Genomic DNA, 27,986 nt, shown 5'->3' on the forward strand with positions numbered 1-27,986 from the left:
TGTGCATTTATTACATAATTTAATTCATTGTGATTGTTGAATTCAAACAGAAAGAGGTTTTAAAGGGTGTAAGGCCCCCGTGTCCGCCGAGCGGTTTTTTGAAGCATAAAAGTGTTGGCTGTGCGCTCAGGAGTGTTTGCATGAAGTGTTTGTGCGCTGAGAAGAAAAGCGCTGCACCAACACCCTGTTTCTATGACAACAGTCTGTTGAGAACGGTCGCTGTATGACCGACACTGCTCCGTTACTTTTTATTGCATGTTTTATACTTGAGATTGTTTTTTTACCCGATCAGACACAGAGCGAGGAGGATGAAGACACGATCCTTAGGCAGTAAAACTACGGGGAATATCATACATTTGGAAAAGAGCCTTTCTGAAAAGCTGAAAGATTTTCATCTTGAGCGCTCAATTTTTTCTCCAGGCGGTTGCTTTCTGCTGCAAACCATCTCTACTTATTGAAAACAATTGAAAAAAACCACTGGCACTCAGAAAGAAACGCTAGGTGGACACAGGGCTTAACACATATTGAGTAATATTGGAATTAATCACAATACCAGACTTTTGTGGGCGGCAGTAGCTCAGTCTGTAGGGACTTGGGTTGGGAATCGGAGGGTCGTTGGTTCAAGTCCCGGCACGGTCCAAGTCCGGAAATTGGTCTGGTAGCTGGAGAGGTGCCAGGCCACTTCCTGAACACTGCCGAGGTGCCCTTGAGCAAGGCACCTAACCCCCCCCCCCCACAAGCTCAGGAGCGCCCGCTGTGGGCAGCCCCCTCACTCTGAGACCTCTCCATTAGTGCATGTCCATAGGATCCTGTTTGTGCATGTGTGTGTATTTCAGCCTATGTTTGTGTAGCATGTTTACTAGACAGAGTGTAAAAACAAATTTCCCCTCGTGGGATCAATAAAGTATAAAAATTCTTATTCTTTTAAACTTTGAAATTATCCTCGTAAAAGTTAAACAATGTCAATACAAGTTTGATTCCACAGCAACAAAAATAAAAGGCTTAGGCCGCAGTAATCGGTTAATTAGTTACATTTATTTAATTACCAAATATTTCAGGTGAGCTCCTGCAGACTGTCTAAGTTGTACAAAAACGTTGGCAAAGTTGGGATATTTCTGTGCATTCTTGCAGTGCGACGCACAAATCCCAACATGGCCAATGCAATTTTTGAAGGGCTAATTTTACTCTTACAAGCCAGTGTTATGAAATGTAAAAGCTTCAGTACTTTTGATCACAATACCCATCTTTTAAAGGCTCCAGGTGTTATGGAGGTGTGGTTGTAGTAAGATCTCGGGGTTGACTGAGGCTTGGGACGGCCTTGCAGATACATACTGTAATGATTAACGTGATAAGACCTTTTTAAAGAATTGTTTTTACACCAGAAGAGATTTTAAAAAAGGCTCCATAATCAACACTCTGTATATCTGGGATGTTTCTGTCAGAGGGCAGATGATGTCAAGACTTCACTGTTTTTTATAAACCTCTGTGTGCTCTTCAGGAGGGAGGGGTGTGTGTGTGTGTGTGTGTTTGTGTTGGTGTTTCACTCAGTGTGTGTGTGTGTGTGTGTGTGTGTGTGTGTGTGTGTGTGTGTGTGTGTGTGTGTGTGTGTGTGTGTGTAAGAGCTGCACACTCTCAGATGTGAGGCATGTTTGTGGAGAAGACGCAGCTCTGACACTCTCCACTTTTTCTCCTCTCAGTGTCTGCAGATTGGTTCCTTAAACATAGTGCGTTTTTGTTGTGGTTATAAATGTCGCCTCGATGTGGAAACCAGCAGGAATATCAGCTCTGACGCTTCTTCTGCACTGCTGTATCCATGTAAGCCTTATTTCACATTTAATCATTTTTATTGTGTAACTTTAAGTGTTGGGGCAGAACTGTAAAAGTTTATTTACACCAAAACGTCCATGCATGTATTTCCTCTCCATATTGCATGTATTTGTCTGTACAGTGTATCTCCAGCTCTCTGTTTGTGTCTGCAGACTGAAGCTGTTCCTCCAGAGTGTGACCCAAACTACATCTTACTCCAGGATGAAGTTTCCTGTTTTGAGCTGCTCAGAAACAACCGGAGCTCCTCCAGCTCAGGAACACAGGGTGAGATTTATACTCAGACTTATTACTGATGTTTACCGCCCTAAAGCGACTCCTGTACAACTAAAATATCACAACGTAAAGATGATCACTCAGGAAGCATCTTCGTGTGTGAAGTTACCTTTTATCAGTTTTATCAAACGTAAGAAAGCCAAGCAGATATGCTCATATATATTTTATCTTACTCAGTTTTCCCGTCATATAGAGAACATTTCCTTTATTTTCTGAAATCCCAACATATCTGTCTCTTTATCTCACCATAACAAGGCTGGTTTCCCCCGAGATAATGACTTAAATTCTTTAGATTTTTAAAAACAAAGGCAGATAAAACCCGTCCTTATCCTAACGAGATAAAGAGGTGGAGATTTCAAGAAAACAACTGAAATTGAATTTGTTTTCATAGTAAAACTCAATCATACATTAAATGTATGGATGTATGTTACAAGATACCAGAAGTATGTTTGCAGCAGAAATTCCCCTCAGGGATTAATAAAGTATGTAAATTAATTTAATTAAAACGCCATTAAGAGATCTGTTTCAGGGTTAAAACCCGTGTGTTCAGCTTGAAGATTTGTTTAGTCCAGGAGGTCTAAAAAAAGAGTGACAGAAAAAAAAACGCTTTAATTCATTAAACGTGTTGAGCAGAGAGGAAATGTCCCGTACCTTCAGCCATCATGGAGCAGGTAATATCATGATCTGTGAGCTGATCACATTTACAGCCCAGAATAAACCCTCTTGTTGTCCTGCTTCAGAACACAGAGCTGGACTAGAATCTCATTAAAGAGACGGATGATTCAGACGATCAGGTCAAACGTGAAGTGTCGGGTCAAATCTGATCAGAGACTCATATTACTTCATGTCGAATAACAGGGAGTGATTTGAATCTGTTATGTTTCTTTTTTTAAATCACAAAAACTGTCCTGATTTGCTCTTAGTTTTGTATTTGGTTTACTTCTACTGGCCTCCTCAAGCAGATGCCTGCCTTGCCTATAGATTTAGAGAATTACAGTGAAGGAACACAAGGAGGGTGAAATGACAAAATAAAACAGGAAGTGAAATAAAAACACTTAAATAAACTAATACAAAACTAACAATATTCTGTTATTGCAAATATTCTGATAGATTCTATTATATCAAATCTAAATATAATCTTCTAAAAGGTCACATATTATGCAAACTGCTCTTCACCATGTTTTTTTTAAACTCTAATATGTGTTTCTAGTCTGTATAAAAATCCCCCAATGATGAGAAAAGTCCATCCTCTCCGTCTTTTTCCTGCTCCACTTTTCAGTAAATGTGTGCTCAAACAGGCCGTTTGGAGATTTTCCCTTCATGACATCACAAAGGGCAGTAACCCCTCCCCCAGGTGGGTGACACTCCCACAGCTAGGTGTTTGTTCTGCCCTCTGAGTCTGCCTTCTGACCGTAAACAATAGGACATGGAGCGAGAAAGCCTGAGCCACTCAAGCCTTTCCAGAGAGGGGGCGTGGTCAAACACAGCTCATTTACATTTAAAGGTACAGACACAGAAACAGCCTGTTCTGAGCAGGGCTGAAATAGAGGGGTTTATAGGCATGATCAAATACAGGATCAGAGTGGATTTAGAACAAGAAACTTCACACACATGTTTTGGGGAGCTCTGAGACTTATTTAAACATGTTTAACAGGAGGATAAGATGTGACCTTTAAATACTTACACTTTTCTCTCTACAGCCAGTACAAACACTGCCTCTGACTTTACAGAAACATTTTTTTTTATTCCCCTGGTCGTGAGAATAATAAAAATCTCTCTGACAGGCTGCAGGGGCTGGTGGGATCATCTGAACTGTTGGCCTCACGCTGCAGTCGGAGACATCGTGTCTCAACCATGTCCCAGGTTTTTACACACCACAGGTGAGTCACAGAGACACACCCACTTCTTGTTTTTTGTCCCACCTGGATGTTACAGATCAAGAGATGGGTATGTTGATTTTTTAATACTGAAGGGGCTAATTTGATATCTTGCAAATTTGATGACGTCGACTTCAGGAGCCAGAGGAAGGATTCATGTTCTCACCTGAGCGACCAAACGTCTCTGACTTCTTCATAAGTTTGCTTTAACATCAGATTCAGTAACATAATGGGCTTGATTTGAATATATGTCCGTCATTTTGGCTTTGACAAGATATCATTTAATTTCTCTTCATATCGAGCAAGTCATTTCTTCTAACGGTGTACACACTACTAGGTAAATGATTTCTATAGATGTACAGTAATTCAGCTTCCTCAAATGTCCTCAGTATGTGTAATATGTTTAACTGATATGTAATTAATATTATGCATTACGTTTGTGTGCAGGTCGAGTGTTCAGAAACTGTACAGATGGTGGATGGTCGGAGTCTTTCCCTCCACATGATGAAGCCTGCGAGTACGGATTCAACCACAGCTTACCTGCAGAGGTATGAAGAACCTTAATTCTCTTCTCTAACTTCATCTGACTGACCTCGAGATGTTTGCTTACCTGTAACAAATCATCTATTCCTTCATCATTTTAAAGACTAATATTTACATTGTTCATGTATGAAGGCTAAGTTATTCAGGAAAACAGGATCTTGGAATGATACACATTTGTTGATGCTTAAAGGAGCAATATGTAACTCTGACTCCTAGTGTTCCAAATGGGTACTGCAGTCCAATTCCAAAACATTGTAGAGAGCTGTCTCCCTCCGCCCCCTTCTCTCTAGAGTCGATGCTTACGCAGGTTGTCATGTCATGGACACTGAAGCTTCAGTGTTTATCCAGCTCTGCATCGGTCTGTAAACCTTTCTGCGTTCTAACCTCTCTCCATTTTTCAAAAGCATCTCCAATATTGATCCTAGTTTGAGCACGTTTCTGCTCGTGGAGCTTATTAGAAACATGCAGAGGCTTTTTAGGTCGGGTACAATCACTTCTATCTGAACCAGTTCTCTCGTCCGCTTCCATCGCTTCAACACCTGTTGGTTTGACCTGATAACTGGTATCATATCTGGTAAACTGAGGGGCGTCCAAAACGGCCGTGTGGGGGTGCCTTAAAACCGCCTACCTTCTCTGGTCCAAACAAATCCAGAGCATTCAGGACCAGAATCTACAGTTAGAAGGAGGACATACTGGCTGCTGCATTGTTGTCAGAGAAGCCAGCACTTCAACATAGCATGTTTCCTTAATGTCTGATCATATAGTAAGGTCATTTGCAGACTTACAGTATCACTCAGGTTTTTCTGTGTGTTTTTAAATAGTTTTTTTCTTAACAATATATCTCTACGGCAAAGAGGAAGAAGATATATCAGACTTGGAATGCAGTTTTTGTGGGAGATTTGTTGATGATAACAAAACTACTGTAGCCTATAATATCAGATATTTCCCCATACAGCAGCGTAACAGAAATGTGTTGGACCCAGGTGCAAATATATATTTCTGCCCCCCCCCCCCCCCCTTCCCCCAAACAGATGCTAGACGATTTATGTCGCCATGCAGAAAAAAACAAAAAAAACATTAAATTGTCACAGAAACCAGACTCTGAACAGCAGCCCGAGCCTCTCATTTGTCCACGCTGATCTAACAGCCTGCATCAAACCACCTCAGCATGGTTTAATTAAGCTACACTTATGCACTCATTACTTCGTTATTCATCATCAACGGCTCGGCGGCTATTAGATCACAGACACACAGTTCAGGTCCATATAACATATGAGCGGTAACACATCATTATTTTATTCACTGTTCTCTGATGTCAGTCAGAGCTGATAGAGTTCAGCTGTGACTAGAAAGCAAGGACAGCTTAACGTGTCAAGGGTCTTTCCCTTTATATCTGCAGTGTTGTTTGGTAGACTTGGTGTCTGTTCCAAATTGTCCGAGACATCACAGACTAGTTTGGGTCAGTATGACCTTGACGTCAATAATGTCTTTTTGATATATAGCGAAGCATTGGGAGAGTTTGGGAGAATTGGCATAGCAGGGACACAGCATCAGACGTGTTCTGCTACTCCATATCTCAGATCCGGAGTATTCTTGTATGTATAAACTTTCTTCAACTTAAGCTATATGAGTCTCCTGAATCATTTATTTGTGTGAAGTCAAGTTCTTACTAATTTCCTCAACAGGCAGGAGCACGATGTATTTCTTAACTGACAGTTCCTACTTAAAGAGCCCAGAAGGTGCTCGCTTACCAGCAGTAATAATATTGCACAAACTAACAGTGATTATGCCCCCCCCTCCCCAGGGGCAATTCTAGAGTCTGGTGGGACCCTGGGTGAAAATCGTTGGGGGCGCCTCCAACCAGCATTCATCACCATCACGTCTTCCAGTCTCCCGATGATTACTCCTCCTCTTCCTATTTTTTCTCCAACAGATGGATGTTTCCTCTTCATCTTTATTTGTTGACATTCATTGACAAACTTTGGTTTACACAGCAACCCAGGTCAAAGAGAGCGAGTGCTGTCAGATGGGGCCCCCTTACGGAGGTTTCCTACTGTCATCGCAAAATTTGCACATTTTGGGGAACTGCTTTGGTTTAACTTTGTCAGCCCTCATGAGCCCCCTATTGGTCTGGGGCCCCAAGCAGTTGTTTGCCTCACCTGTTGACAAGCAGCGCCTCTGACCCCCCCCCCCCCCAAAAGGGTGTGAGCCCCCCTGTGCATTGCACCGGTTGCTCCGTTGGTAGTTATACCATCGTCACCAAGTGAAAATATTCTCCAGCTCTGTTTCGGTGAGGCTTAAATCGTCTCTTCACCTGATCTTTGACCTTCATACAAACTGTGTCTCATTCCCACAGTCCTGTTTGTGTTTCAAAAGAGGATCTAAGTGTGTGAACCATGCACTAACAGCAGAGCTCTGGTTTCTGTCAGCTGGGAGAACTTCCTGCTGGAGGACAGCAGAGCTTCACTGAGTTGATTTAAGACACAAACAGAGACAGGGACTGGGTCTAGTAGGTGCATTCTGTCTCTCTTACTTCTTATTTTTAGGATCAGAGGTTTGCAGAAACATGTGTTAGTAGGTAAAGATCATTTGTATTCCCTTCCGAAGCTGTCACAATCTGAGGAGGATGTTTCTTATTCTTAGTCGTCTTAAATCAGAAAAACATACACACATTATTAACCCTTCCTCTGCTCTGCTCTCTGTGTGTTTGTACGTCCTGTCCAGGTGTACCAGCCTGAGCGTTACTTCCTGTTTGTGAGGATCATGTACTCTGTGGGATACGCCATTTCACTCGCCTCACTCTCCATCGCTGTGGCCATCCTCTGTCTCTTCAGGTCAGAGAGCATCTTGATATGACACGGGATATTTTGTTTTCTAGAGAGAATTAAGAACTAATAACCACCATCATCATGCATCTCTCTTTATATATCATAAGTTACTTTATTAAGCACTTCTGGATTTTAATTCCCTCTAAAGAAACACATGGGAATTAATCCACAACAGAAAATAGTCCCAATGAATGCGGGGCCAGCTCCTTCTGTTAGTTGCTCTAACACAAAATATAGAAGTAGAAATGTTGTGTATTAGAGCAACTGTAACGACCAGTATGTGAATCTCCCTGCAACCAAATTTACCTACAGGTACAAATAAAGTAACCTGAACGTGAACATGATACGCGCTCATTGCTGCTAGGTTACGAAAGTTAACTTCCCCTTCCCTCAGTAATATCAGTTAGATAGCTCAGTGTGGATAATATTTACTCACCAAGACAACATGAGAGGAATGTAAAGATATAAAGCAGCAGCTCAAAACCTGGAAAATGTTGATCTTTGAAATGACGAGTCAGATTAGTTTCTTCTCCGCTGATCTCAGAAGTCCCGCCCCCTTCTTGATTTTGTTTGGTCAGTGAGGGAGGAGTGACACGCTGTTCCAGAAGTTGAACTTTTTTTCAACTTAGAGTGTTGTGAGCGCCGTGGCTAAAAAACACTGAGCGCTGAAAACGCTGAACTGCATTGGTTTAATTAAAGATGGATGCTGCTAGCACAAAAAAACAGCCTTAGTGGACAAAGTATGCACTGATTTGTAGTTTTCTCTGTAGATATAAAAGAATAATACAAACAGAATAACACCAGATTTTGATAGAAATCACATCATTTATTTCTCTGCTACAGCTCTGTTAACCATTTGTTCTCCTGTGAGTAAAAGAATCACATACTCAAACTGTGTCTTCTCTCCACCAGGAGGCTCCACTGCACACGTAACTTTGTCCACATCCAGCTCTTCCTCTCCTTCATGCTGCGAGCTTCTCTCATCTTCATCAGAGACTCAGTTCTGTTCTCAACTGATGACCATTTCCACTGTGGCGTCTACCCGGTACTGTCAGCTGTCAGCCTGTATGAGCACTACGACCTGTTTTTAAAATCACCTTCTGCAGACAGACAATTTCAGACACTGGCTTTTTCAGACAGCTGGAAACTCTCTGCCTTCTCTGTCCCCTGCTGCCCCCTGCAGGTGGGGTTTAAACCTGCTCACTGTCTCTTTTGTCCCCTGCTGCCTCATGTAGGTGTGGTCTCCTGTCTCCTCTGCTGACCCCTCTTGGTGGGCTGTAAAGTTGCTCACTGTCTCATCTGTTGCCCCCTGCAGTTTGGGTAAAAAGTTGCTCATTGTCTCCTCTGCTGCCCCCTGTAGGTTGGCTGTAAAATAGCCACGGCTCTGTCTAACTACAGCATCATGGCGAACTACAGCTGGCTGCTGGCTGAGGGTCACTTCCTGTACAGCCTGCTCAGTGTGTCTTTGCTGTCCTCGAGGAGACGTCTGTGGTGTTACATCGCCCTCTGCTGGGGTGATTTCTGTCTTCACATCTCTTACTTGATTGTCTTATTCTCTGCACATCACATACTGTTATTTATTTAACCTTTGTTTAAGGACAGTTAGAAGGCATAATAAACGTTTATGTCTGTTTCTCGAAGGTTCTCCGATGATCATTCTGATTGGATGGAGTAGTGCGAGGTACCTCCATGAAGATGAGGGGTAGGCTCAGATATAATTTATTTACATCACAAACACTGTATGACCAAGAATCAAAACTAAGCCTTTAGGATTGTACAGTAGTTACATTTTTATTTTCTGGACATATATCCCTCCTTTCTCCCGAGAGTTCATCTATCAATCTGGTTTTCACAGTCCTGTTTCTTAGTGCTGACTTTATGTCATACTGTTTGAGTGTGGAGCAGATTTTATAGTTCAGAGTGTTGCCACATCTGGCCTGTGGACAGGGGTTTCAGTATGCATAACATAGTTGTAAGAATGAACCTCTTAGGATGCTAGATGCTGCAATGTACACGGTTAAGCAGCAGATTTGTCAGAAATATGATAGAATACAATTAAAGAAAAAAAAGTAGTTGCATACTTACATAAATACTTAGTGTGTCCGTATATTCTGTCATGTAATCTGTCATATAAAGTCATGTTGCGTGCTGACTTGTATCTCTGTCTGATTTTATTTTTTTATTTTTTTATTTTGCAGCTGTTGGGAGACGAGGAGGATCAGGTGGATCTGGTGGATCCTCAGACTACCTGTTCTCTTCTTCATCACTGTGTGTACCTTTAGACTCAAACATCCAGTAACATGTCATTATGTGGATTAAATACAACACTGTGATGCAGCACAGTCCGAACCTCTTATTGTGATCTTTACCTTTATAACATAATAATATGGATTTAATATGGTGCTGTATTTCAGATTAAGTTCTCTCTCTATTTGTTCTCCAGGTGAACCTGTCCTTCTTTCTGTGTATAATAAGAATCCTGGTGTCTAAACTGAGGACTCAGGACATGCCGGGCAGCGAGTTCAACCACTACAGGTGAGACACAATTATTTATTCATTTATTTATGTGTGTGTATTTAGGCAGATTCATTCATTCATTTTGCAGATACATGTATACATATTTACATGTATTCTTTAATTCATCAGTAGATTGTGTAGAGGAACTGAACAGGTTCAAATGAGCCATAAATTGTACAATCGTATTGTAATGTTATTATTTTTTCCTAAACTGTCCTCACCCTTTCATTGTGTTCATGTTTTATCACGTTAGTACTGTAATGTTATGTGTTTGGATGAAAGCTGTATATTGAATGTTGTTTATGTTAATGAGTGTTATGTTGGTTTTATGTTGTAAGATGACACAGTCACTGTTATGTTTGTTGTGGACCCCCGAAGAATAGTTGCAGCTAATGGGGATCCTAATAAACTAAACTCAACAACATCATTGTTTATCTATTTACATTTTTATTTTAATCTCTATTTTATCAGGGATGTAAAATATAAAATAACAATAATACATTAGAATTTTAAATCTGAGTTTGATGAGATGAGAACAGAGTTTGTTAGTGGTTGTCGGCGATGTTGAGGAGGTGAGTTTTTAGGGATTTCTTGAAGGTGGAGGTTTGCGTCAGCAGTCCTGGGAGTGTGCTGTTGGATGAGCTCAGACAGGTTGTGGAGTGTTTTATAGATGATCTTATATAAGATATTTTACAAAGGTTTCCTGGCTGAAACAGCAATAATAAAAAGTTCCACATAAAGAATAAAGATCTGACTATAAGAAGCAGCATCAAACTATTATTTTTCAGCGATAAAGTATGTCCATTTGCTGGTGTAATGTTCTTTAAATTCTTTAAATCATCCAAACTTATAAAACAAGGTTAAAGTTGACTGTAACCCTCAGCACAATGGGGCCAAAACATTTAAATATCTTAAACAGACAGAGTCGGCTAAATCACCCAAATGAGGTTGTGCAGAAGTTCGAGGCCATGTGGTTAAACTGGTACGATCTAAATATAACTCTAATTCAGGAAGCAGTGATGTCTGCAGCTGTTTAGACGATATACCTGAAGTGTTGTCAGCAGATATAATCCAGACGCTGGAATAAACTCTCTACCTTCCATTAATAATGATTATTGTTGTTCCAACAGGAAACTGTTCAAGTCGTCGTTCCTGCTCGTGTCTCTGTTCGGGTTACACTACGTCCTGTTTGCTTTCCTCCCTCACAAACTCAGCGACTCCTCGTACAAAGTGTGGACCTTCATCGAGCTCGCCTTCGCCTCCTCTCAGGTACAAACACGCCGACTGTGATCTAAATATAGAGGCTGTAGTTCAGACATGCAGGCTGTAAATTCATCCATTTATTCATGTTAATACACTGACTCTGTGTGTGTGTGTGTGTGTGCGTGTGTGTGTAACACTTGATGTTTGTGTGTGTTTGTGTGTGTGTGTGTGTGTGTGTGTGTGTGCGTGCGTGTGTAACACTTGATGTTTGCGTGTGTTTGTGTGTGTGTGTGTGTGTGTGTGTGTGCAATACCTGATGTGTGTTTTTGTGTATATGTGTGTAATATACCTGATGTGTGTGTGTGTGTGTGTAACACCTGATGTTTGCGTGTGTGTTTGTGTATTTGTGTGTAATATACCTGATGTGTGTGTTTGTGTGTGTGTCTGTAACGCCTGGTGTGTGTGTGTATGTGTGTGTGTTGGTGTGTGTGCATCTGTAACACCTGGTGTGTGCGTGCGTGTGTTTCAGGGCTTTGTTCTAGCTCTTCTGTACTGCTTCCTGAATGCAGAGGTAAGAATTGATTTTTCCTTGTGACAAAATAAAAATATACTCCTTCATTAACTGTCTTCTGATGCTACAGTTACCTTCACTCAGAGTCATACGTAATGACATCACGTCTCTGATGGTGCAGGTGCAGAACGAGCTCCAGAGGAGGTGGAGGAGGTGGAGGCAGAAGCAGACCCTGCAGGTGGAGACCAGGAGACCCCGTAGCTCCCTGAGTCACAGTGGAGGAGCTCTAACTAATGTCTCTGTGCTCACTAAAACCTCAACCACACCAGAGTCCGACCAGGTGTAAGAGGAACCACACCACGTGCAGAAATCTTCTGGCCGCATCCAGCCCCATTTTTTTCAGATTTCCCCTGAATGTCCACAGCACAATCGATTAATTGATTACCATGGCAACAAATGCCATCCTTTAACGGCTTCAGCATGAGAGTCCTTCTCACCACCTGAGTGGCTGCACACATTTAGTCTAATTACTTCCTGTTATGAACATTTGTCTCAATGCTGCTGCTCTACAGTTTTCTTTATTTGTACATTAACCTACTTTATATAGGCCTACACATATCTTAACATCTTATCACACCTATAAGTATTGTATGTTATTGACTTCCTCGATGCTAAGCTGCGGAGCACTGTTTGCTAACTGTGTAACTTTTACAGGCATACTTTAAATAACCATGTTAGATGTCACAGCACAGTTAAACCAGAGGTTTGTGTTAAGAGAAGAGTAAGTGGTGTCAGATTTAACATTTTCTGCTGCTCATGAGTGTTGTGTCGCAGCTGGAACACAATAGAACAATAAAGGTTTATTTGAAAAAATCAACAGCTGTCAAAGATGTGTTTATGTTCACTGCCAAAAACACAGGACAGAAATGTCTCATTTCTAAAATGTACTATAAGGAAGTGGACGCACCTCAAACCTGCAGTCCTGCTAATGGCCATCGGGGGGGGGGGGGGGGGGGGAGCCTTGTAGTAGTCAGGACCTCAGTGGAGTTTGGGGAATGTGATTATATGAAACATGATCTAAAATACGAGCAGACCAAAAAGAGGTATTCAAGAGGAATGCTTTAATATTGAAATGACAGGACTTTGCAGATACACAAGGTTGAAAACATGATATTCAATCGGACTTCTGATCACTGCTTCTTCATCAGTTTAATCTCATAATCACAGTCCAGCACACAGTCCTCTGTGTTTAAGGACACTGCTGGTCGTTGTAAGGCGCTTCAGTGTCAGGATGGGGGGGGGGGGGGCATCCAGGTGTTGGCCTTGTAGGGTTATAATTCATAGTTTAATTCATTCCATATTTCTCCTTCAACTGGTTGACCAGGCTGATGTACTCGTTCATGGCGTCGTCTTGGCTCTTTCCTGAAAGTTGAAAATGTTATGATAATTTGGAACTTTTAAAGTAATTAGAGAATGTTTAAATATTGTTCATCCCGTTCCTCTCACATTAACAGCTTTGAATCATGACCGTCAGTATTTAGATAATAGTCAGTAACAGCTGGTTTGCAGAATTAAAGCTTCACATGTTACTGTAAAACTTCTGTCTTTGGGTGCAGGTAGCCTAGTGGTTACTGTGTCCGCCCCCATGCACGGAGGCTATAGTCCTCAACGAATTGACCTGTGGCGCCTTTCCCGCATGTCATTCCCCACTCTCTCTCTCCCCAATTTTCGACTCTATCCACTGTCCTTTCTCTACCAAAAAAATAAAAACTTAAATCTTAAAAATAAACAATAATGTCTTTATTAATAAATATATAGGTCAGTACAAGCATCACATGGTGACTGTTTAAAGTAATCAATCTACAGCGTTTCCCCCCAACCTTACATAAGAAGTGGCAGCTGCAACCCCAAAGCAACCTCATGTTTACAGCATGTGAGCAAGGCCTGACATGAAATATTTGTAAACTACCTAAAATCTTCTAGGGTTTAGGTAAGGACCCAATAAGAAGATAGATGTCTGAAGTCACAATTTAAAACACAAACACAAGCTCATTTGGCTCCACAACTTTTTGTTTCCTTCCAGAATTTATGTTTCCTCTGAATACATGTGATGGGGAGGTTAAAGGAAAACTAAGTGTTTTCATATTTTACTGTTAAATTAAAAAACAGTACCTTTCTGCTTCTCCCAGGCGTCCCATTTAGCTTTCCCAGTGAAGTCAAACATCCCAGGACGAGCTGCAAGAAGACAAATGTAAAACAACATGAGTACAGTTGCAGGAAAAAGTATGTGAACCCTTTGGAATTTCCTAGTTTTCTGATTAAATTTGTCATAAAATGCGTTCTGATCTTCATCTAAGTCTCAACAATAGACAAACACAGTCTGCTTAAACTAATACCACACAAACAATTATATGTTTTCATGTTATGTATCGTAGATTCGTCAACAGAGATGTTAGCATGTGCCAGAGATTTGTGTAAGTCTTTAGCTGACACTCTAGGATTCTTCTTTACCTCATTGAGCATTCTGCGCTGTGCTCTTGCAGTCATCTTTACAGGACGGCCACTTCTAGGGAGAGTAGCAACAGTGCTGAACTTTCTCCATTTATAGACAATTTGTCTTAACGTGGACTGACGAACATCGAGGCTTTTAGAGGTACTTTTGTAACCCTTTCCAGCTTTATGCAAGTCAACAATTCTTAATCGTAGGTCTTCTGAGAGCTCTTCTGTGCGAGGCATGGTTCACATCAGGCAATGCTTCTTGAGAGTAGCAAATTCAAAACTGAAGTGTGTTTTTTATAGGGCAGGGCAGCTTTAACCAACACCTCCAATCTCGTCTCATTGATTGGACTGCAGGTTGGCTGACTCCTGACTACAATTAGCTCTGTGAGAAGTCATTAGCCTAGGGGTTCACATACTTTTTCCACCCTGCACTGTGACTGTTTACATGTTGTGTTCAATAAAAACATGAAAACATATAATTGTGTGTGGGGTTTTAGTTTAAGCAGACTGTATTTGTCTATTGTTGAGACTTAGATGAAGATCAGAACACATTTTATGACCAATTTAATCAGAAAACTAAGAAATTCCAAAGGGTTCACATACTTTTTCCTGCAACTGTATGTATTGAAGGTCTGATATATCCAAGAACTCTAATATTCCAAAGAACCAAAATCAGAACATGAAAAATAACTCTCTGTCGAGTTATTTTTAGTAGAACTGCTCTAACCAAAGCTACAGGTCCTGCAGACTGTCTCACCTGTGTTGACGTCTCCTACGGTGGCCTGTTTGAACAGAGAGTAAACCTGCAGCATCTCTTCATCGGCCGGCTTCGCCGTCAGCTTCTTCACCTCCTCTGCTGCTGCGTCAAACTGAGCCTGAGGAGGAGAGGACGGATTCAGATTTGAATGACAGATACAGAGGGATTCAAAAGATGTCTAATGTGACACTCAAATGATTCACATGAACTACAGAGGAGGACAGAGGTCAGGACCTGGGCCTCCCTAAGCTAAGCTTGAATTACATAGATGCCTTTTGTTTAACATGATTAGTGTGATGAACTTAACACCACACAGATAGCACACACTGAGCTTCAGTACAGATAACCCTGAAATATTTTCTTTTGTAAGGTTCAATGTCCATTTATGATCATTCTAAAATTACAGAGTTTTCAGGGCTCGACATTATAACTGGCCCGCTGGCACGGATGAATGATTAATAGAGTCCGGGCCAGCTGATTGCACGTTCAGCTGGCCCGCTCGGGCCAGTTCATATACTGCCTGAAAAAAAAAAGTACAGTAACAAGTTCTCAATTTCACAGCGCTATCCTGTCATACCAGTGTTTTGTCTGTAATTATTTTAAAAACGTCGCGCTTATAACTGCTACAGCATGAATGTATCAAGCGCTCGTGTGCGCGCATGTTTGTCACAGTTGAAAGGCAGCAGACGGCTTCACTGCTGTCCCTCTCGAATTGTACACTAGCACACAGATTTTAGCCCAGGTTTTCTCTAATAAAAACACACGTTTGGTAAAACGGTTTTAAAACCATCAGATCCCGACAAAAGCCGGGCTTAAATCAGGATTCAAAGGGAAAAAAATCACCGGAAGAGTCGAGAGTGTCAGCAGGGCATGACGAAAACAGAAGGGAGAAAAGTTTCAGCCACAGTGACAGACAGCTGGAGCTGGAACACGCTGCAGCTAAATTTCCCCTTAAAGTTAAAGACGAGATCCTGGTAAAGATCTCCACAAAGCATCTTAGCCCTTAAGAGAGCTCCTAAAGTGAAGATCTAAGGATGAAGAGTTTCTCACAGAGAAGAAAGAAGGAGAGAAAGGTGATCATAACAATTCCAGCTCTATCACAGCCTCATATTAATATCAGATTAAGTAGACTCTTACAGTTACCAGCATGGTGAGTAAACATCAGCTCATAAATATAAGAAAAATACACAATATTTTTTAAAATTAGTTCTCAATTGATTAAATAAAAGTTGTAATTTACTTTTGCATTAGAATGGTTCAAGATTAAATTGGTGACTGTTATTTTTCGTATCAAAAATAATGTTCCTGGGCCAGCGGCTACAATGGTCAGACCAGTGACCTTTGAAAACCATGTCAACCCCTGGTTTTATAATAACATTTTAGCTGCTTTCTCTTTTACACACAGACGAAATAAAACTGTTATTGGACTGCTCTCAGAAAAGAGGCCTGAAACAAAACATTCTTTGATTCACTTTGACCCCCCCTTTGCACACATCGAACACCCGCTAGCTGTACCAATCTGTGCCAAGTGGGCCAGGGGGGGAAGGATTAGGTCATGGACCACAAAGTACCAGTAAAAAGATCTGATTGATGTTTCGGTTCATGCTTAAAAACCACCCTACTTTTCTGCTCATACACTGCATATCACAGAGCAGCATGTCTCACTGTGCAAACATGTGCAGCTTTGTCAGACAGGTGTGAGGAAACCAAAGAACAGAAAAATGCAATCAGACTCATTAGGAGGAGCAAAGATCAGACAACCAATAGACAATAGACAACCCCATGACAGCCTGAGGGATAACGGTTAAGATAAAGGTGACAACAATCTTAGGCAACCAATGTTGGTATTGTTTTTTTAATCACCAAAAAGAGCAGGCAAACTTCTACACACTGTCTGAATTAAAGATAAGATATACTTTATTCATCCCAGCAGGGAAATTTAGGTGTTCCAGCAGCCAGCATACATACAAACACACAACACAACACATACATATCCCACCCATACAAAAAAAACATGAGCCCACAATAATTGTAAAAGTATGTCAAATTTCAGAAAACAAGCTACAGAAAAACCTGGCACCAGCATGTTAGTGAAGTTAGAGGAGTTTGCCATTTAAGATGGAGACATTCCTCTCCTGCACACCTGCTGTCCTACCTATGAAATAGATGTAGTTTCTTAAAGCGTGTTGACACTATTGTTGATCATTTAAATAACAGAAATTCAGAAAAATGTTATGATTAAGAGTGTTTAGATGAAGCTGTAGACACACTGTTTACAGTATTCATATGAGTGTTTAGATGCAGCTGTAGAGACACTTAGCAGTATTTGTATTATAACTTGTATTTCCCCTCCCTCAGGCTGCCACATGCTGCAGGCAGTAGGTCAAAGGTCAGGGAGGTTGTGACAGAATATTAACACTATTTTAACCACCTGCACTTCACTAACATATCTTATAGAAGACATAATAAACTAAACTACAAGCAAGCCTTACTTACTTTTCATTACAGTAACGGTACAAACAACCACGATAGTATTTGTTTAGTAGGCATGAGCTCACTGGGAGAAACAATATGAGGCTAGCTGTCACTTCACCATCGATAGCTAAAACAAGCTAACGGTTCCCTCTATCGATCTCTCGCAACATAACGGAAATTAATCCAGTTTGTGATATCATACATGTTTCTAAATAACTGCGAACTCACCTTGAGGTCAGCCATGTTTAGTTCCTGGTTCTTTTTATGCAGCTGTTAGTGTCAGCTCCCGGCAAACAGACTTCCAGCAGGACGGAGAAGAGGAGGAGGAAGAAGGGGCGAAGTCCGCTCAGCCTCCCGCTAGAGTGGAACAGGGTCGGCCACGCCCACGCTGTTACCCTATTGGCTGTTTGAAAAACCTGACACACAATCACTATCTCTCATTGGTTGGCGTGATAGTTGTAACCAATCACGTCTCAACAACCTAGCTTGGTCATTTTTAATTTTGAGCCGCAGTCGCCTAATGAATAATCATAATCATGGCGTGAAAGAGAGGAAAACAGAGAAAACATTGGACATCTGTGAAGGTTTAAATGTTTCTTTAAGTTAGTTTTCTTTTCTTTTTTTATCCTTATGTATGTGTATAGTGGTAAACAGTCTGTATAGGTTTTTTCATTTCTTTTCTGTGGTGTACTGTGATTTGTGCTGTCAACTTTATCTCAATAAAAAAACAATAATAATCATAATACGCACTTACTGTAAGGGGCTTTTGTCTTATTTACATTTTAATCATGCTCCTTTCCATGGTTAAAGAACTGAGATGAGCAGGAGATTTGAGTCAATTTATATAATAGTAATATATATGTACATGAATCCTCTTATACAGAGGTGGCTTTGGTTTAGAGGTAGAGGCGGTCATCTCTCAACTGGAAGGTCGGGGGTTCGATCCCCAGCTCCTGCAGCCACATGTCTGATGTGTCCCAAGACTCTTAACCCCAAGTTGCTCCTGCTGCCTCATCGTCTGCAAATGAATGTGTATGATCTGGTTCGTCCAATGTATCTGTGATGTCCATGCCAAATAAAGTCTATTATTATTACGAATGGGATTAGTTAGTTCTGATGGACTCTTTACTCAGCAGCCTCTGCCATCAGTGTGTGAATGTGTAGGAGTGACCTGCGGTGTAAAAGCGCTTTGAGTAGACTAGAAAATAAATATACAAGCTCAAGAGCATTTATCATTTACTTTTCAGTCTATGGAATTTACAGGTTTCTTCCATTGACTGTAAATATAAAAGGTTTTGTTCATATTTATAAATTATTCCAAAGGGAAATTCCGGAGTAAAACTGAGCACATTTATACTAATCTTTTTCATGATCAAACCGACTTTTCTGAAGCACATGGCCAAAAGTTAACCTCAACATAGTGAAGACATTTGACTTTATTAAAAGCCGTAATAAATAACATATCCAGAGAGACATTAAGAACACTTTATTCAACATATTTTAAAACAATAGTTGAATTCAATCTTTGGTCAGAGCACCAGAAGAATATGTGATGACAAACAGAAATAAAAGGCACACCAGTGTGGTGGAGAATAAGCTTCAGTGTAAAAAAACAACCTAACTAATAAAAAGAAAAACCCGGAGAAGAAACATGACGGGGCTGTTTTTGTTTTCCTCATCGCTCCAGCATGCTTGGAGTTTGGCCTCCATCAAAAACAATAATCTTGGCTGTAACTGAACACCCTCAGGGTCACCAAAAGGATGTGGGGTTTGCTTTAAAGAGGCCGTAATCTTCTCCTTTGAAGAAAGCCACTTCTGTTTCATTGGCTGAGAAAAACACAAACACAAGTGTCAGAGTCGACATGGTTAAGTCTTTAACTGTTCTTCATTCAGCAGCAGCACACAAGAGGTCATGATTCTTTCATAAGATTGTTGGGCACTTTAAACACAAGCAATCTCGCTGATGTCTGAAGTGTGTTTGAGAAAAGACAAAGAACCTTTTATCTAAACTCCTCAAAAAAAGTTTGGAAACATTATTTCGGTCAATTATTTCGCCCCTTTAATAATACTAAGTGGTGTTGTGTTATATATCGTTGGAAAGCCTGATTAGTCACCTTTACAACAAGGTATAACATGTAAGGATCATGCATTCCTGGAATGAGCAACACAGCTAAATGTGTGGGTAGCCCCCCCAAAAAAGTGCCAAAATCCCCTTCAATGTTCTTCTGTTGGTATTCACTCCAAAGTGCTGCCAGGTGTGTGCCAGTTACAGGTGTATGACTGGCAACTGATTGGCACCTAATTGACAGCACTTGGGCGTGCTGTATGTCCTACAGTGACCAGCACAACCACGCTGGTTGACCTTCAACAACTCCTGGTTGAGGAATGGGATGCCATCTCACAGCAAAATGTGACCAGAGGAGGTGCCAAGCTGTTGTGGCTGTGTATGGATGTTCCACACGCTACTGAGGCTCCTGACAGTGTATAATTAATAAAGTTTAAAAATGGCCAATATGTGTTGGTTTTTCCTTATTACTGTGGGAGAGTGCAATCATCCAATCCACCAAGAAACTCAAAACAGGAGTGAATACCAACAGGAGCATATTGAAGGGGATTTTGGCACATTGTTTTTGGGCGCTACCGACACGTTTTGCGGTGTTGCACATTCCACGAATGCACAATCCTTACAAATTATACCTCGTTGTAAAGGTGACTAATCAGGCTTTCCAGCGATATCAAAAACAACACCAATTAGTATTATTAAAGGGTCGAAATAATTGACCGAAATAACGTTTCCAAACTTTCTTTGAGGAGTTTATTTACAGTTATAAATAAACTCTTACCTACGCCAGCTTCTCTGAGGGTTAGACCGTCTCTGAGAATGAGCTTTTCATCGTCGTCTAAGCTCATCACCAACTCATTCGTCTAGGAAAGAAACAAAACAACAGAAAAAGTTTTGACTTAGAGGAGCAATCTGTCAATTCTAAACATTGTAGAGAGCGGTCTCCCCCCCGCCCCCTCCTCTCGAGAGTTGATGTGCAGGTTGCCATGTGGTGGACACTGAAGCTTCAGTGTTTTGCCAGCTCGGCATCGGTCTGTAAACCTTTCTGCGTTCTAACCTCTCTCCATTGTTCAAAAGCATCTCCAATATTGATCCTAGTTTGAGCACGTTTCTGCTCGTGGAGCTTATTAGAAACATGCAGAGGCTTTTTAGGTCAGGTACAATCACTTCTATCTGAACCAGTTCTCTTGCCCGCTTCCATCGCTGCAACACCTGTTGGTTTGACCTGATAACTGGTCTCATATCTGGCAAACCGAGGGGCGTCCGAAACGGCCGTGTGGGGGTGGCTTAAAACCGCCTACCTTCTCTGGTCCAAACAAATCCAGAGCATTCAGGACCAGAATCTAAAGTTAGAAGGAGGACATACTGGCTGCTGCTCAGAGATGCCAGCACTTCAACATATCAAGTTTCCTCAGGAGACACCCCTCCCTGCCGTCTGACAAGAATATCTCCCGCTGTGAGGTGTGTATGTGGACAGCCAGGTCAGGAGAATATCCAGAAGGTCCTCCTGAAATTAAATCGATATTTTCAGGGGTGCAGATGTGAACACAGCTTAAGATATACCTTTGCTCCATGGGCCTGGTGGACAATCTTCATTGTGTCTGAAAATAGAAGAAAATAAAGTCATATAATGTGATTCATTATAAAGATTCATGGTGATGCGTTTTGAGTTGAGGTCCTGCAAAGACACAAACAAACATGTAAGCAGTGACAGTCGTCCATCACAAGATCGACTAATGTCTGTCTTTCAATGATAACTGGTTAAAACATTTCAAAATGGACCTGCTTGTTTTGCATCACGTTTTTCGTGAAATAGTGTAAAATCTGAGTCGTCTCCTTCTTGTGAGACGTCACACCCCTGACATCCTCCACCGCCAGGAGACAGCACTGCCCTACAAAGGCAAACGGCAGTAACTTCAATTTTTAGTTTTTGTCATCTTTGGAACACTACAGATGTGCTTTATGTGGACAGATATCTTCGAGTCAATTGTGTTGTTGTTTTGAGAAAATAGTAGTTTGTATTTGCCTTAACTTCCAAAAGCCCTCGAGAAACCAAGACAGAGTCCAGTAACTTCACTCATCAGGGTCTTTGCTTTTGTACTGCAGCATTCAGGAATGCTCAAACTGAGTTAAGGTCTTCTGCCTTTGTTTTGCTGCGGATCAAAGTGAAGTTACTGTTTTACTGCAGTGGAGTTAAGGCGTTATGCCTTTGTTTTAATATCTGTCATCAAGCACTTCTGACACACACAGTAGCTTGACTAAAGTGTAGCAAAGAAATAGTGTTGGTTGTGTTATTTTAATCATGCAACCAAGTGAGATACAGTATCAAATGGAAGTTACTGCCTTTTGCCTTGGCATGAGCCTGTATTATTGTACAGGCAATGCAAAGGCAGAGTACCTTAACTTCCAAATAAGGGTCAAAGGTCATGTTTGAGCTAAAGATTTAATAAGACATTAATAGCCTGATTAAAAAGACAAAGAATTGCCACATTTCCAATATTCTGCCTGCAACTCATTTGGCTGGACAACAAAAAGACTTCAGTCATTTTTCTCAGTTCTACACTCTTCAGGTCTTTTGCCTTTGTAGGGCAGAGCAGCCGATATAATCAGACAACACAATACAGTACAACTATAAAAACACAGATATGACTTCATATGGAAAAATCTAGTAACATACCGTAAGCATATTTCCTGAAGGGAGGGGGGAGTCCTGCTCTTGTTGCAATACCTGAAATGAAGTTTAGACTTTAGTTCATTTAAATTGTCAAAGAAATGTGATTATAAGACCCGATAATAGAAATAGTATTTATTTATAAAGTAGAGACGGTGTTGATGGACCTCAGGTCAGCAGGTACCTTGTTCCAGTAAGACCACCTCCAAATCTCAGTAGACTACATCTAACAGACCTCCACCTGATCACCTGAGGGACTGGGGGGGTCGGGTTGTTTAAACGGCAGACTCACCGTCTTTGACCAGCTGTATGAAGTCCGGCACCGTCTGGTCCAAATCGACTCCGTGAAAAACAACAGGTTTAAAGTTTCTGTGCTCGAAGGAGCGGACCAGCCGCACGGTGATGACCGCATCAGAGGAGGACATGGCCGGCTGAATGTGAGCCCGAGTCCCGCTGCTGGATCCTTCCTGACCCGCCGGATGGTTATAAACTCTGAATACAGTTAATAAAGCAGCTGTTTAGTGTCTACGGAGAGCTCCAGTTTGTGTCGTAGCGCTGTATGGATCTAGCATGTGAAGGCCAGACTAGTCGAGTGCAACGATCCAGTCAAAAGGAGTCGATTTCCGAGCATTTGGTCTATTTGGTAATACTCATTACCGCCACCTAGTGTGGAGTGCGTAAATATAACTACAGTCTGACATTAGGGTCGTCATAATGCCAAAATTTTATTGTAGTTCAAATCAAACATAATCGATATCTGTTTCAATACCACAGCAACAACAATACAAACACTATCTCCCAATATTCGGTAATTTCATGTTTTCTCTGATGCCTGCAGACTCTCTAAATTGTACAGAAACGTTGGCAACGTTTTCCAAAAACAGGAGTTTGGCTGCAATTTTTGATGGACTCGTTTCTCTCCTACACACCTGTCATATGAAATAAAAGTTGTTCTCTTAAAGCTTTGGTACTTTTTGATGCTATTGATCACTAACAGAGATTGCATTGTTTAGAAACACCACACATCCACTCTCCCCTTTTCATTTTTTAGTGACATGAATCTTCTGATGTTGCTCCCTGGGAGAACAAATGTTGCAAATTCCCTTCGTTTGGACGATTTGTTCGGGTGTCCTGACTGTGATGCTCTTGCAGGAACCGTCTATATCTCTGACCTACTGCTGCAAATTGATTCTTTAAAAATATAATTATAAAAAGCTATTAAAAGGCGTTAAGGCCACATTGGATCATGTTCGATCTCTTACTGTCTGTAAGAACATAAAAGTGGCACTGATAAAAGACAGCCCGTCTGTCTCCACTCAAGAGCAAGAGCAGCACAGTTTAGACTCTCACAGAGAGAAAAGAAACTTCTGGATTTTCCAGATCTACTTTTTCTCTTCATCTTTAGACGTCACCAACGTTTTGGGGAGGATCCACCTCAACTGCTGGCTCTGGGTTATGTGTGGGTCTGTGTCGCCGGCTCTCCCAACCCCGGCGGATCTTTGTCAGTCTGAACGTCAGACACGGCAGAGCTAAAAGGATCCGTCCCACCAGGACCACACAGGGCAGGATGAGTGACAGCAGAAACACCGGGGGGAGGAAGTACGGGTAAGACGAGGGGTAGAAGGCGAAGTCCCAGCCGAAGAACAGAGTGTGTGTGACGGAGAGAGTTAAAGCAACGTAACCAAGACCTGACTGGAGACACAGAAATACAGATGAAGTGATCTTAATATACATCGTGTTTATTTAAAAACTATTAGTTTATCTGCACAAAAGATAGAAGAGGAGGAACATGTTTGACTTGTTAGTTTCAGGTAGCAACCATCTCACCTGAACAAAGGTGAACTCCCTCCAGGTGAGGGCGTTTCCAACAGAGGGCAGTGAGGTGATGGCCAGCAGAGCGAGGACTCCAAATCCCAGAATGCCACTGGACAGGTACAGGTCAGACCTCCACACCTGCTTCTCCACCAAGGAGTTCTCAACACCAGCTTTCATCTACAAGAGATGGAAACATTTTAAATATCAGACATAAAAAACACTGTTAGTACACACCTGTTAACCGGCTCACCTGTCTGTAGGCTGCGTTCAGCAGTGTGTACCCTGCAGCCCGCCTCAGGGTCAGACACATGCTGTACACGGCGTGCAGCACAGCACACAGGAAGCTCAGCAGGCCCAGCTGTTTCCTGCTGCACAGCCAGCGGTCCATCCAGAGCGGAAACCTCCGATATTTAGTCCCTCTGACGAGCTGGAGGACGGCCGCAAACACACCTGAACAGCACATTCATCAACGACCATTAATACATCAGGCCTGGCATGCTGCCTTTCTTGATGAGATGTACGTGATTGATTTTTTAAAACTTTAATATATTCACTAGGGTTGTCATGACACCAGAATTGCACTCTGAAAAGGGCTGTTGGCAACGTTTCTGGAACACAACTTTGCCAGCATATTTGTGAAATTAAGACATCGTCCCGTCTCTGCTCTCTGTGTGTTTGTAAGAGATATAAAATTTACTTTTGCATCTTTGAGACGCCAAAAGGACTGAGAAACGTCAGTGTTGGCCGACCTTTGAATTTCAATCAATTTGAACCTTTTCTTTCTCCGTTTTGGGTCAGGGCAGCTTTTGGTAATGCCCTCCATGTGACTTTCAGAACAGCTTTTTTTAAATCAAAAATGAACTCTTCCAAGCTCCTCACTTTCCTTCCTGTCTCCTACAAAAAAATATGGTCCAGGCTAAGAAATTCTTGAATTCTTCTTTCTATAACATCAGTTCAGTACCTGGCAGGTAGACGAGAGCGAGTGTTACCAAGGCGACAGACGGCAGCGTCTCGTTCACTGTCACCAGGGGGAGCTGGTAGAAGTTATTCTCTCCTTTATCCAGGTAAGGCAGCAGGACGTGTCTCATGAAGTTGTATGCATAGAAGAAGAGGAAGAGGAGGAAGGTGGTGAGCATGGGGCCCCCCCACGAGGGGAAGAGGAGGAGGGGGGCTTCCTCGATGTCTCTGGATGCACACAGACCCCCCAAATCCACGGGGCTGAACCCTAGATGACGAGACAGCTGGAGGACCGAGGCTTTCGAGGCGGAGCAGTCACTGCAGATCAACACCTGACAGGTGATAAAAGAGTTTTATGTTCACTGTCTCAGTAATCAAGCTGACAGGGAATACTTGTTATTATGTGGCTGCTAGTTAGCTTGTGTTTGTCTTTATTTGCTTCCTCACCTGCCTGCTCCCATCGTGAGCTCCAACCTGCAGCGCCCACGCAGACACCGTGTTGAAGCCCTTCACCACGCTGCTCATCGGGAACAACTCAGCCAGCCTCTCAGCGTTGGACTGCCGCCCTCCACCTCTCAGACTCTCTGCGTTGCTCACATCCACCAGCACCTTCCCCGCCAGCCCGTCCCTCAGACCCAGCAGGGTGTGGTAATGCTCGGGGTAGATTGCGGCGAACACCAGCCTCTCTGCTGCCTCCACCGCTTCCCTCTGGGAGCGAAGCTCCACCCCCTCAGGAAACAGACCCCTGCCAACACCAGCTGGGTCCCTGCTGCCCACGACCACCCTGAACCCACAAGACAGCAGTCGGATGGAGAGGGAGCGGGAGAAGTCTCCAGAGCCGATGATCCCGACCACAGGGCCGCTCAGGGAGAGGGGCGGGGCCGAAGAGTCTGAGGGATCAGAGGGGGTGCTGGACAAAAGGGGGGTCTTCATGTCGCTCTGCATGATGGCCTGATGATGAGGAGGAGGCCTGTTAGATATTAAAGGTCACATATTATAATCATTTTCAACTAGTCTCAGAGCTCCTCAAAACAAGGAAATCCACTCTGATCCTGTATTTGATCATGCCTATAAACCCCTCTATATCAGCCCTGCTCAGAACAGGCTGTTTCTGTGTCTGTACCCTTAAATGTAAATTAGCTGTGTCTGACCACGCCCCCTCTCTGGAAGGGCTTGGGTGTCTCGGGCTTTCTCCCTCCATGTCCTAGTGTTTATGGTGAGAAGGCAGACTCAGAGGGCAGAACAAACACCTAGCTGTGGGAGTGTCACCCACCTGGGCGAGGGGTTACTGCCCTTTGTGATGTCACTCCAAACGGCCTGTTTGAGCACACATTTTCTGAAAAGTGGAGCAGGCAAAAGACGGAGAGGATGGACTTTTCTCATCATTGGGGGATTTGTAGACAGACTAGAGACACATATTAGTGTTAGAGGAACATGGTGAAGTGTAGTTTGCATAATATGTGACCTTTTAGAAGATTATATATTTCATATAATATCAGAACATTTGCAATAACAGAATATTGTTAGTTTTCTATTTTGTTTATATAAGAGTTTGTATTTCACTTCCTTTATTTTGTCCTTTCACCCTCCTTGTGTTCCTCTTTTCCTTGTGTGATCCTGGATTTTACATAATGTGAGCTTAAAAAACAAAACATCACACTGTGGGTTCATCCAGATTAAACATGCTCAAAAATGTTCACAGTTTTTAATCTTTTATTTTGTATACACAAGTTGTTGTCCTGTGAAGACAAGATAATAACTTGTTCCTGAAAGATTATTTATTTATGAATTATTCAAACAATATGGTTATCTTCAAGTTATTACCTCATGCACACAAGTAATTTTATTGTGCTTACAAAATAATACATTCTGGAGACAGTTATTTTCTTAAGCACACAAGTTATTAACCCTTAATTCTATTGTGGGAACAAGTTGTAAATATAATCTTGTACTTTTAAATGATTATCTTTTGCATTTAAGTCATTAGAGATAGAACTTTGAAGAGTTGTGCAGCAGTTAAAGTCACGTTACGAAGCGGGAAAGACAACAAATGTGAAATATTTACAATGTTCAAAAACAAAACAGAGACAACGAGCACGTCACTGACCGTGTCTCTTCAGGGTTTATTCACATGTAGAAATACTGAAGATGTTATGTAGTCATGTTTTGTCCTCCTGTTGTCTGAACGACACTTATTTAACCAGGAGACTCTGCCGGTCATGTGCACGAGAGGCCCCGCCCACTGTTGCATTCAGGGACTCCTGATGAGCTTGGGTATTTCGTTGTTTTAAAGTAATTTGCAGGGGCGATTCTAGAGTCTGGTGGGGCCCTAGGCGACAACCTTTTGGGGGCCCTTCCAACCAGCGTTCATCAACATCACGTCTGCCAGAGTCCCGATGATTACTACTCCTCCTGTTCCTTTTTTCTCTCCTGAAGACGGATATTTCCTCTTCATCTTTATTTGTTGACTTTCATTGACAAACTTTGGTTTTCACATCAGTGAGTAGCAGGGCAACGAGAGCGAGTGCTGTCAGATTGGGCACCCTTAGTGAGGTTTAAATTTGCACATTTTTGGGGCACTGCTTTGGTTTCAGTTTGTCAGCCCTCAGGGACCCCCTGCCCCACGCAGTTGCTTACCTTACTTGTTGACAAGTAGCACCTCTGTTTATTTGTTACAGAAGCCCTAAACGGATGTGCAGTAGTACATTTTATTTCACTAATTTTCTTGTGTTAAAGTCCCCACCCCCCCGATCTCAATTTATTTATCTCGTTATCTCGTGATAATAACACAACACTGTTTGTGGAAACAAGTTTATTTCAGCAGTTTTCTCGAGATCTTAATGAACTAATTAATCATGATAAAAAATGTTTTTTCGAGATCTTAAGATAACAACTGAATTTTACTCGTTATCACATGAAAACTGAGAAAAAAATATATAGGCCTTTATTTGGATGTAGGCCTATGTCCATTTAGTCTCCCTGAATAATTTCAGACATCGGACCATATCAGAAAACAATAAAATATAGAAAAAACATAGAACAAGGAACACAACTCAGATAAATTAACATGTGCACTGATGCTGTATAAAATGAAAAATGAGAATGTAAGGCCTTACAGCATTGAGCGTTTATGTAAACCCTAATTATTCCTACAGCACAAAAATGCAGCAC

At 41.9% G+C, this 27,986-nt stretch overlaps 4 protein-coding genes across 5 annotated transcripts; 1 reads left to right on the forward strand and 3 right to left on the reverse strand.

Annotated features, from left to right (window-relative positions):
- Positions 1-1,618: 1,618 nt before the first annotated feature.
- Positions 1,619-12,041, forward strand: sctr (secretin receptor). The gene is made up of 13 exons (XM_061053559.1): positions 1,619-1,815; positions 1,980-2,091; positions 3,885-3,980; positions 4,425-4,525; positions 7,245-7,354; positions 8,261-8,393; positions 8,709-8,862; positions 8,990-9,050; positions 9,547-9,616; positions 9,792-9,883; positions 10,996-11,134; positions 11,598-11,639; positions 11,761-12,041. The coding sequence occupies exons 1-13, from the start codon at positions 1,759-1,761 to the stop codon at positions 11,923-11,925; spliced, it is 1,332 nt and encodes a 443-aa protein (XP_060909542.1). The 5' UTR covers positions 1,619-1,758; the 3' UTR covers positions 11,926-12,041.
- A 640-nt stretch (positions 12,042-12,681) lies between these two features.
- On the reverse strand, positions 12,682-17,683 carry LOC132986884 (acyl-CoA-binding protein-like). The gene is made up of 4 exons (XM_061053562.1): positions 17,539-17,683; positions 14,836-14,953; positions 13,752-13,814; positions 12,682-13,001 (listed from the first exon to the last, which is right to left on the reverse strand). Exons 1-4 carry the CDS (start codon positions 17,551-17,553, stop codon positions 12,925-12,927), a joined length of 273 nt encoding a protein of 90 aa, XP_060909545.1. The 5' UTR covers positions 17,554-17,683; the 3' UTR covers positions 12,682-12,924.
- A 1,098-nt stretch (positions 17,684-18,781) lies between these two features.
- Positions 18,782-22,620, reverse strand: c13h2orf76 (chromosome 13 C2orf76 homolog). The gene is made up of 5 exons (XM_061053561.1): positions 22,336-22,620; positions 22,050-22,100; positions 20,936-20,973; positions 20,154-20,235; positions 18,782-19,137 (listed from the first exon to the last, which is right to left on the reverse strand). The coding sequence occupies exons 1-5, from the start codon at positions 22,466-22,468 to the stop codon at positions 19,061-19,063; spliced, it is 381 nt and encodes a 126-aa protein (XP_060909544.1). The 5' UTR covers positions 22,469-22,620; the 3' UTR covers positions 18,782-19,060.
- A 123-nt stretch (positions 22,621-22,743) lies between these two features.
- steap3 (STEAP family member 3, metalloreductase) lies at positions 22,744-27,039 on the reverse strand. Of its 2 annotated transcripts, none has more exons than XM_061053556.1 (6): positions 26,923-27,039; positions 25,263-25,766; positions 24,820-25,147; positions 24,109-24,308; positions 23,871-24,035; positions 22,744-23,735 (listed from the first exon to the last, which is right to left on the reverse strand). In XM_061053556.1, the coding sequence occupies exons 2-6, from the start codon at positions 25,758-25,760 to the stop codon at positions 23,445-23,447; spliced, it is 1,482 nt and encodes a 493-aa protein (XP_060909539.1). In that variant the 5' UTR covers positions 25,761-25,766; positions 26,923-27,039; the 3' UTR covers positions 22,744-23,444. The 2 variants fall into 2 exon arrangements, with proteins under 2 accessions (XP_060909539.1, XP_060909540.1); XM_061053557.1 differs by having other exon boundaries at positions 25,263-25,785.
- Positions 27,040-27,986: the final 947 nt, after the last annotated feature.

This window comes from Labrus mixtus, chromosome 13, assembly GCF_963584025.1.
Source record: "Labrus mixtus chromosome 13, fLabMix1.1, whole genome shotgun sequence".
Lineage (NCBI taxonomy): Eukaryota > Metazoa > Chordata > Actinopteri > Labriformes > Labridae > Labrus > Labrus mixtus.

Excerpts from the sequence above, each read along its gene's own strand:
- sctr (XM_061053559.1), top strand. The coding sequence starts at position 1,759 with ATGTGGAAACCAGCAGGAATATCAGCTCTGACGCTTCTTCTGCACTGC. Across the intron at positions 8,394-8,708 it reads TCCACTGTGGCGTCTACCCG|GTTGGCTGTAAAATAGCCAC; the intron begins GTACTGTCAGCT and ends TGCCCCCTGTAG. Across the intron at positions 8,863-8,989 it reads TTACATCGCCCTCTGCTGGG|GTTCTCCGATGATCATTCTG; the intron begins GTGATTTCTGTC and ends TGTTTCTCGAAG.
- LOC132986884 (XM_061053562.1), bottom strand. Across the intron at positions 13,815-14,835 it reads CGTAGGAGACGTCAACACAG|CTCGTCCTGGGATGTTTGAC; the intron begins GTGAGACAGTCT and ends GTCTTCTTGCAG. Across the intron at positions 13,002-13,751 it reads CGCCTGGGAGAAGCAGAAAG|GAAAGAGCCAAGACGACGCC; the intron begins GTACTGTTTTTT and ends TTCAACTTTCAG.
- c13h2orf76 (XM_061053561.1), bottom strand. The coding sequence starts at position 22,468 with ATGTCCTCCTCTGATGCGGTCATCACCGTGCGGCTGGTCCGCTCCTTC. Across the intron at positions 22,101-22,335 it reads CATACAGCTGGTCAAAGACG|GTATTGCAACAAGAGCAGGA; the intron begins GTGAGTCTGCCG and ends ACTTCATTTCAG. Across the intron at positions 20,974-22,049 it reads CTTCAGGAAATATGCTTACG|ACACAATGAAGATTGTCCAC; the intron begins GTATGTTACTAG and ends TTCTATTTTCAG.
- steap3 (XM_061053556.1), bottom strand. The coding sequence starts at position 25,760 with ATGCAGAGCGACATGAAGACCCCCCTTTTGTCCAGCACCCCCTCTGAT. Across the intron at positions 25,148-25,262 it reads CTCACGATGGGAGCAGGCAG|GTGTTGATCTGCAGTGACTG; the intron begins GTGAGGAAGCAA and ends ATCACCTGTCAG. Across the intron at positions 23,736-23,870 it reads GGGAGTTCACCTTTGTTCAG|TCAGGTCTTGGTTACGTTGC; the intron begins GTGAGATGGTTG and ends CTGTGTCTCCAG.